The sequence below is a fragment of the Equus quagga genome, chromosome 6 (genome assembly GCF_021613505.1).
Source record: "Equus quagga isolate Etosha38 chromosome 6, UCLA_HA_Equagga_1.0, whole genome shotgun sequence".
Classification (NCBI taxonomy): Eukaryota; Metazoa; Chordata; class Mammalia; order Perissodactyla; family Equidae; genus Equus; species Equus quagga.
In genome coordinates, this window is record NC_060272.1 from 67,099,210 (window position 1) to 67,109,007 (window position 9,798).

General features: G+C 39.6%; 1 protein-coding gene across 1 annotated transcript in view; it reads left to right on the plus strand.

Moving 5' to 3' along the window:
* The window catches only part of SOHLH2 (spermatogenesis and oogenesis specific basic helix-loop-helix 2), a 140,418-nt gene extending 133,781 nt beyond the window's left edge, over window positions 1–6,637 (plus strand). The window contains exons 17-18 of the mRNA XM_046663734.1: window positions 4,862–5,118; window positions 6,509–6,637. Coding sequence (XP_046519690.1) covers window positions 4,862–5,118; window positions 6,509–6,529 — 278 coding nt within the window. The 3' untranslated portion in view covers window positions 6,530–6,637. The remainder of the gene's footprint in view (window positions 1–4,861; window positions 5,119–6,508) is intronic.
* The last annotated feature ends 3,161 nt before the right edge of the window (window positions 6,638–9,798 follow it).

Below are 9,798 nucleotides of genomic sequence, written 5' to 3' on the forward strand. Positions count from 1 at the left end.
AGGAAAAGGAGCAGAGCTGAAAGATTATACCATGAGTCCTTCTGGTGTTGTCTACTTGAAGCACACAAGCTGGCCACAGGCATTTAAACAGTGTCATCCCAGAAACTGGGCTCAAAATTGACCATCATTATCAGAAAGCTCATCTTTTTTTTTTTGAGGTATAATTGACATATAACGTTATATTAGTTTCAGGTGTACAACATAATGATTTGTTGTTTGTCTACATTATGAAATGATCACCAAAATAAGTCTGCTTAACATCTTTCACAGTACAAAGTTGCAAATTTTCTTTGCTTGTGATGAGAAATTTTAGGATCTAGTTTCTTAGCAACTTTCAAATATGCAATATACTATTATTAACTATAGTCACCATGCTGTAATTACATCCCATGACTTATTTATTTTATAACTAGAAGTTTATACCTTTGGACTGCATTTACCCATTTTGCCCACCCCCTGGGTCCTGCCTCTGGCAACCACCAGTCTATTCTATCTATGAGATTGGTTTTGGGTTTTTTTGTGGTTTTTTCTGCCATTCCATATATAAGTGAGATGATATGGTATTTGTCTTTTTCTGTCTCACTTATTTCACTTAGCATAATGCCCTCAGGGTCCATCCATGTTGTCAAAAATGGCAAGATTCCATTCTTTCTTATGGCTGAATAATATTCCTGTATTTGTGTATACATTTTCTTTATCCATTCATCCACTGATGGACACTTAGGTTGTTTCCATATCTTGGCTATTGTAAATAATGCTATAGTGAAATGGGAGTGCATATATCTTTTCAAGTTAGTGTTTTTGTTTTCTTCAGATAAATGCCCAGAAGTGGGATTGCTGGATGATACGGTAGTTCTATTTTCAACTTTTTTTTTTTTTAAAGATTGGCACCTGAGCTAACAACTGTTGCCAATCTTTTTTTTTTTCTTTTTCTGCTTTTTCTCCCCAAATCCCCCCAGTATATAGTTGTATATTTTAGTTGTGGGTCTTTTTAGTTGTGGCGTGTGGGACGCTGCCTCAGCGTGGCCTGACAAGCGGTGCCATGTCTGTGCCCAGGATCCGAACCAGCGAGACCCTGGGCCATCAAAGCAGAGCACGTGAACTTCACCACTCGGCCACGGGGCCAGCCTCTATTTTCAACTTTTTAAGGAACTCCTGTACTGTTTTCCATCGTACCTGCACCAATTTACAGTGCAGAAGGGTTCCCTTTTCTCCACATCCTCACCAATGTTTGTTGTTTGTTGTCTTTTTGCTAACAGCCATTCTGACAGGTGTGAGGTGATGTCTTATTGTGGTTTTGATTTGCATTTCCCTGACTAGAGATATTGAGCATATTTTCATGTACCTGTTGGCCATCTGTATGTGTTTTTTGGAAAAATATCTGTTCAGATCCTCTGTCCATTTTTTATTGGTTTTTATCACTATTGAGTGTATGAGTTCTTTATATATTTTGGATATTAACCCCTTATCAGATACATAATTTACAAATATTTTCTCCCATTCCATAGGTTGACTTTTTCATTTTTGATGGTTTCTTTTGCTATACAGAAGCTTTTTAGTTTGATGTAGTCCCACTTGTTTATTTTTTCTTTTGTTACCTTTGCTTTTGGTATCAAATCCAAAAAATCATTGCCAACACCAAGTCAAGGAGTTGACCCCCTGTTTTCTTCTGGGAGTTTTATGGTTTCAGGTATTACATTCAAGTCTTTAATCCATTTTGAGTTAATTTTTTTGTATAGTGGTCCAATTTCATCCTTTTACATGTGGCTGTCCAGGATAAAACTCATCTTCCTGATAGCTGACAAGCACACTGGTGACTTTATTATGGGAATAGAATATGAAGGGAGGCGTAGTATTCATATGAATTGAGTACTAACTGTGTACTGAGCATTTAACATATTAGCTTATTTAGCTCCTTCCTGTCTTTGCTTAAGTGTCACCTTCTCAGTGAGTCTTTCTCAACCATCCAATAAATACTGCCCACTCCTTCTCGGTGTCCCGTAATGCCTGGGGCTCCTTATCCACTTTCTCTGCTGTATTTTTCTTCATAGCACTTATCACTTTCTAGTAGTTTTTACTTGCATATTTTTCTATTGCCTGTCTTCTCCCACTAGAATATCAACTCCATGAAGATGGGGAGGGTTTTTTCCTGTTTTGTTCATTCCTGTATTTGTAGCACCCAGAGCAATGACTACCATGCAGTAGGGGCTCAAGAAACATTCATTATATGAATATTCATTGTGAAACAAATAGTTATGCACTGTGAGGCATTTTTGTTATTTGTGTTATCAAGTCTAGGCATGCCCATGTGCTTGTAGAAATAAGAAAATAGAAAAAAGCAGAGCCCGAGTAAAAGAACACAGCTCCCAGTGACTTTCAGGGCTCCTGAAGGTTTCTCTTCATTGAGAAACCAGTAAAATATTGAGCTCCTAACCTGCATGTTAGATGCTGGAGGGCAGGACGCCCTACCCATCTCCTCAGCCCCGAGTCTGAGGTCCCCCTTCTGCTGACTTCCTCGAAGGGACTCCACTCTCGCTTCAGCACGTTCCCAATGCTGGGAATGTCCTTGGCCACACTCCACCTGGTTAAGTCCAAGTTCATCCTTAGTTCTTAGCTTAGACACCCCTGCCTCAAAGATGGGGACACAAGGATGAACAAGATCTAGGGTCTTGCCCTTACGGAGCTCACAGATTTGTAGCAGAATATGAGTCCTATGGTATTTTGAGTGCTGCGGTAGAGATACCATGCATATTATGGGGAGATAGTGGAAGCCACGGGGACAAATGAGGTCACTAGGGATGGTGTCTAAAGTCGAAAGAGAAAAGGACCAAAAAAAGAGTATAGCCCTCCTTGTTTATATAACCAAATCAGCCCCAGACTGTTTTATTACTCAATTTAGACTGTTCTCCTGACTTAGAGGAAAGGGGAGGAGAATAGAAAAAAAGTAGCCATGAGCCATGGTTAATCTCCTTAAAGTAGCTGTGGCTGGATGTCACACGGAATGATTAAATCAGCCCAGATTAAATCAGATGGAGGTCATGCCATAGGCATATGCCTGTCAATGTTACTTCTTGCACATACATTACTTCTGTGCTCTATTTATATCCTGCAGAAACTCTGAAATGCTCTTTCCGTGGTCGTGAGCTCAGGCCTTTCTGTGCCCAGCATCTCTGGGTATCGTATCACCTACAGCAACTGCTCTTGGGAACACACTGTATACTAGGACCACAGACACAGGGCATGGTCACACTGGAGGAGATCTTGCAGGTCTTTGAGTTAAAACCCTCATTTTAATTTTATTTATATACATTTCTCCATTTAAAAAGCAATATTAGGGGCCGGCCCAGTGGTGTAGCAGTTCAGTTCACATGCTCTGCTTCAGGAGCTCAGAGTTCAGCAGTTCGGATGCCAGGCACACACCTATGCACCACTTGTCAAGCCATGCTGTGGCAGGTGTCCCACATATAAAATAGAGGAAGATGGGCACAGTTGTTCGCTCAGGGCCAATCTTCGTCATCAAAAAGAGAAGAATTGGTGGTAGATGTTAGCTCAGGGCTAATCTTCCTCAAAAAAAATAGAATAAATAAAATAAAATAAAAAGCAATATTAGTCCTTTATTAACTGAGCTAACTGCGTTCATTTTTTATGTATTTCCTTTGTTTTTTTCTATGTATATTTTTCTATAGTAGTATTTATATTGAACATCCAATTTTGTCTCCTGCTTTTTTTATGTAACATGTCATATGTACTTTAATTTTTATTATGCAGCCCTCATCACCGTTTTAATGGTTTTAGTAGTTTATCAAATGATTTATAGAATAATTTTCTTAGCCATCCTCCAGCTGCTAGATTTAGTATTTCTGACTGTGTGGGGAGAGTGATTTTATATATAATATGATAGGAAATATTTCCCCAAATATACATTTTTCTATATTCTGGACTTTTCCTTGGGCTGGATACCTGGAAGTCTGTGATGAATGAGTTCCGGAACGTGAGCACACGTGTAGCTCATAATGCGTGTTGCCAAATTGTTTTTGAAAGAGGATTAGAACACTTGAAGACACTTAAGTCTTTAGAAGTCCACTTTCACAGCCCAAGTCAATCAACTGAAGGCTGGAGAAATTGAATGAGCACCTGAGGTCACCAGGTTTCTGTGCCAAAGTCTGGCCTGTAACACAGAAGGGCTGGCTCATTCAGCGTTTAGACTTTATTAGGTTTCCTTTGCTTGTCCTTTTCCATAAATCTCTGTACACATTTGCTGAAATGATTTTTCTGAAATATTCCAGATAAATTTGTATTTAAACTAGACATGAAATTACATTATTTTACTTTCTGTATTATTAATGTCCAGAGGAAAATAGATATTCACAGCGCTGAGATTACATTAACATTCATTATATAGTTAAAAAAAAATTTTCTGCCTTCTAGTTACTATGCAGAATATAGTTATATAAGGATATAACCCACTTCATTGATAGAAAATCAACCAAACTTTATTCATGGCTGAATGGCGTTCTTTCCAACATTCTTCCTTGCTTTATAAGGATGGTCACAATTTTGATTATGGTGAAAGCTACACACACACACACATACCCCCCCTCCCCGCAAAGACACAGAGATCTGATATTCCTCTAAAATCTCTATCTTTTAAGGATATGTGAACACTAATTTATAGTGTGTGTGTTGCACTAAATGTCACTAGTGAAAAGTACAATTCATTTTTTCATCGGCATTTGAGTGTAGCAGTGGTATAAGTTTGTAACATGAGGAAATGAAATAGAGGACAATTCTTTTTAAATACAATAGTTCAGAATTAAGATTTGTGTATACTGATGGATATTTGTTTTCTTTTTTATTAAAGGTCATTCCAGCGCCACTTCAGAGAATGCTATTGGTGATGGATATAAAACTCGAATTCCCAGCACAGCTCTCTCTCTTAATGCCTTCCATGCTGTCAGATACTATTCTAAAGTCATCCCTTCCTGTGATGCAGCTGCTGTAACAAATCAGAACCTTTCAGTTCATTTTCCATCAGCCATGCCCAGAGTCTCGAAGTTTCTTCCTCAGCACTGCAATTCTGTGCTGGGCCAGACCTGCGCAACACATCCCAACTGTCTGGTAAGTCTTCTCGCGTCTTAGATCAGACTGGACTCTTTCATTCCAGCCAGCAGGAGTCCCTGACTTGACATCTCTTAGACTGGGAGCGGGTGCAGTTAACTCAGGCTCTGTTCCCCATGCTGCACGACTGGTATCTAGATCTCCAGAATCAGCGAATCTGGATGTGGCTCTGCTGGTGTGACCTTAAGTGATCAGATGGAACCTGCTTTTCTCTAGAGCCCCTCCTGTCTTCCCCTCTGCATCTACAATGCCACATCCCATTTCCCCAGCCTCACCCTCAACTGGCCCCATAACTGGCTGCTGCTTACCTCTTAGGCTGGCAGCAGTCACTCACACTATGTGAAAACCTGTTCTTCCAACACCAACCAGGCTGATTTCGGATCCCAGATGTCCTCGTATCACAGATGTCTATTGAGCACCCACTATGGTCTATTGTTGTGCTACCCTAAGAATATAGTGTATAAAGACAGACGTGCTCCCTGCCCTCATGAAGCTTTAGTGTCATAGAGAAGCAGACATAGAAGCAGGCAACTGTGATATGCATTGGGGCACATAGGAGGAGTACCCTAGTATATACAGTACAGTCTAGATTTGGGAGAGGTTAGGCACTGCTTACCCCTGGAAGAAGTACTGTCTAAACTGAAGAGTAAGATTTAGCCCAGTAGAGGAGTTAGGAGGTGAGAATGAGGAAAGGAAGAGCATTCTAGGCAGATGGGTCAGCGTATGTAAACAGTGGCATCTTCATTTTTTAGAACTGTCCAGTTCTAGAAGAAGACCCAAACCAGACTGCCCTGCTTAAAATGGACTTCTGATAACCCTAAGATAGTTGCTAATACTTTTGCATATTAGTAATAGCTAAAATGTTTTGAACACTCCATACGTAATGTGCCACCTACTCTATGTACTTAACGTGGATGATCTAATGAATCTCTGGACAATCTTTTGAGGTCGGTACTATTATTATTTCCTCATGAAATCTATAAAATGGGACTGATAGAGACCTTACCAAAAAAGTTGGAGAGAAATATTCTAAAGGGAATTACAAAGAAATTTTAAAATATGAAGTATCTACAGATATAATACTGTTGCTAATGATCATCAGTCTATCAATAGGAAAACCAGGGTAAATGAAAATACATTACAACGTTATTTTTGTTGTTGTTGACCTATAATTACTCTCTGTAGTTTTTGTTGGAGAATTGTTCTAAGAAAATAGTTACTTTTAATAACAATCAGTAATGCATGTTTTAAAACCTGTAGGTTTATTCACCTCAAGATTTCACATGGTTTTGCAAATCATTTCATATTGCTTTACGACATAGAAAATGCATTTGTGACATTAAGAGTAAGGACACGTCAGGATTCAGTTAATGTGGTTTTCCCTTTGCAGCAACGGTTTTGGGCACATTAACAGCACGTGTTTGAAATTCACAGTCTAGACCACCTACTGGGCGCAGTTTGACAATACAGGATGAATGGCACAGAGAAGGACCTTGAAAGCTATACCCAGAGACGTAATATCAAAAGAGTTAGCGTTGTATGGCTTGTGATGAACGTGCTCAAAGCTTCTGCAGATAGAAAGACAAGCAGCAAAAATGCCAGCCACAAGCTTTCACTTATCTCCCTGCATGCTTGGATCTCCCCCGACCAGAAAGGTACAAGAACAAATGGCCTAGTGACCTAGAGTCTTTTGTTGCTCAAAAGATATTCCACAATTTATGAAGAAAAAAAGCACTATAGAGAAGATCCCTGCAGCCTTGATAAAGTGATAAGATTGGGGAGGGGCATTGATACTCCAGTGTCACTGAGTACAGATACTGCAACTTGATTCTTCTTTTTAGTATCACTGTGAACTCCTGTTACTTATTTCCAGGTGGTGTCTTTTCTAGAGCTGACATTTAAGAGAGCTTCCTTCGTTATTCACCATCCAAACTAAGTTATCTTAGTTTGAGAGAGGTGTTTCCCTCCTCACTTGACTACTAATGAATAAATTGATGTGTTTGTTTTTGCATTTCATAATCCCTTGCGTGAAATGATAGCTAACAGGTAAATTTTTCCTTCTAGATCTTAGACTAGCAAGTCTTTCTTTGTTTTTCATCTCCTCTCTATGGGTATTAGAAAAGACTGTTGAAAATAACAGAAGAAAAATGTTTCTTTTATATTTCACTGAAATGTTCTTATGCAATATAAGTTTTATTGTTAAAGAAAGTATTCAGTTTTGACCCTGAAAATGGTAATTCATTTTTGTTTTGGTTAATAAAATGTGTTCCCTCTTTTAGTATTACTATGTAGGGAATTTAATTTTACTAGATTTTTGAGTTTAAAAATTACTTTAGGCATAGCCTAATTTTCATGTCCAATTGTAAAACTTTTCTTTGAGGATGCCATGATGATGGAATCTGTAGATGTTTGACAAACTTTATAAAGGAACTAGAAGTTTTCAGCTAAGATTCTATGCTTATTATTACAAATGTGTGCTTGGCTCTTTATACTCTTGCCTTTAGGAGTAATTGCTTTGACATTTTGTAAGAGAACCTGTTGAGGTATTTTGGGTACTGAGACTGCTTCCTCTGGTCACAGCTGGTCTTCATTGCTGCAGGGACTTTTAGTGCGCATCAGGGTCTCCCTGGATCCACATGTGGGCCGTGAGAGACAGCTTGTGGCTGGGAATTCAACAGAGGACATATAGAGTACAACCCATAGTTCCTGTCTGCTTGCTAGTCTCAGTCCCCTTTATCCTTTCAACGTGAATAGGAGACTAGTGGATCCATTGTTAAAGCTCTGTATTTGTTTCAAGGCTAGTTCCCATGATCCTGAACTACATGCGAGTGTCCAAATTCATTTCTAATACGAGAATTTCATTTTTAGTAAATCATGCTCTACCAGCTAAGTTCAACTTTCAACCAAGGAAGAAAGACTAGTTGGGCTTCAGCCCATAGAAAAAGAGCAGGTTTTCCTTTGTAAAATCAAGTTAGCTGGTCATGAGACAGTCGCAGTGTTATTTTCTCAATGAAAAATTGCAGAGAGTTTACCTAGAAAAGATGACAGCTTGCAGGTTTCACACTGGTGGTGTAGCAGTCCCTGTCCCTGTTTGAACAGGGAGTAGGGCAGAAATAAACGTTTCCTGAGCCCTTTCTGTGACTCAGGCAAATTATTAGACATTTCCTTGAGGAGAGGGACTTAGCCTTATTTATTTCTGTATCCTCAATGTCAGCCGTACTGCTGGTTGGAGGGATGGATGCATAAATGCTTGTTTAGATACCTGGGTGAATGAGGAGCCAAGAGGAAGTAAAGATCTGAACTCAGGTAACGCCTATGCCAAAGGAAAGCAGGAGACATAGTCGAGCACGTAGGAACCATTTGAAGTTAAGAGAGAGGGAAGAGTGGAAGTTGATATTTAGCCATCACTATCATTTTTATTGATAGCGTATCAATCTGTTTACACCCATTTCCTACCCCTCACTTTTCAGATGTATGAGTTGGACCATTCCCCAACATGGTACAAATGACAGTAATTGGTAGTATTCACAAACAAACTGTTGTGTGTTCTGTGGAGAACACTCAAATGTTGAACAACTCAAAAATCATTCAGTTATTTATTAGTTTGTTCAGGCATTGTCTTAAATGCTGGGAATACAACTATATATAAGGTGTAGTCTTTTTTACTTTTTAGATCTGGGAGCTTAGAGTCTGCTGGGAGAGGCAGGTAAAACAGAATTGCAATTGAGTTTGCTGAGTGCTACGAAAGGGGAGAATATGAAGTCCTGCTGGAGTCCATCGGAGCAGCACCCCAGTCTCATGGGAGGCTTTGGGGGCTAGTGACATCTAAGCTCTCCTCATCTCTAAAATTGGTGAGGACAGTACTTGCCTCTTAAGGTGCTTGTGAATAAATGAGATAATATATATAAAAGCCCTTAAAACAATGCCTGGAATATAGTAAGCATTTAATACACGTTAATTATAATTGTGGTGATGATGAAGGTGATGATTAAGCTTAGATTTTTAAGGACAAGTAGGCATAACCTAAGCCAAGAGGTCGAGATTTGGGGACTGATTAGGGAGATGAGTTTTCAGGCAGATAGAATTTCACTTGCAAAGGTACCGAGAAAAGGACAGCGTCACATGTTTGGAGAAGTGAACGTGATTCCACATGTCTATGCCTAGAGTTCAGGTGTAGGATGGAGGAAGGATGGAGCAAGAAGATAGGCAAGAGCAGAGGGAGACAGACTAGGGCCATGTGATGTTGCCCTGTTTGTCCTTTTTAATGGTGCCTCGTTGCCATCATGATACTGACATGATCAGATTTGCATTTTGGGGTGCCTACTCTGGCTTCAGTGAATTAAAGGCAAAATGAATTGAAGGGAGCTAAAACCAATGGCGAGGGGTAGGGGGAGCATTCTAGTAATTTAGGCAAGCGATGGCCCCAAATGAGTTATTGGCAGTGAGGATGAAGAGAAGTTGACAAATTTGATCACTGTTAAGGGGATGGAATCAGCAAGACTTGGTAGATGATTCAAGATAGACGTTGTGAATGAGGGCAAAGAAGTAAGGCTAACACCCAGGTTTTGGGCTTTGGTGGCTGGATAGGTAGTATTGATGTTCACTGAGGGAACACAAGGAAAAGAGCATCTGGAGGGATGGCGCTGGAAGATGACAATTTTATCTGGGAACGTGTGTTTG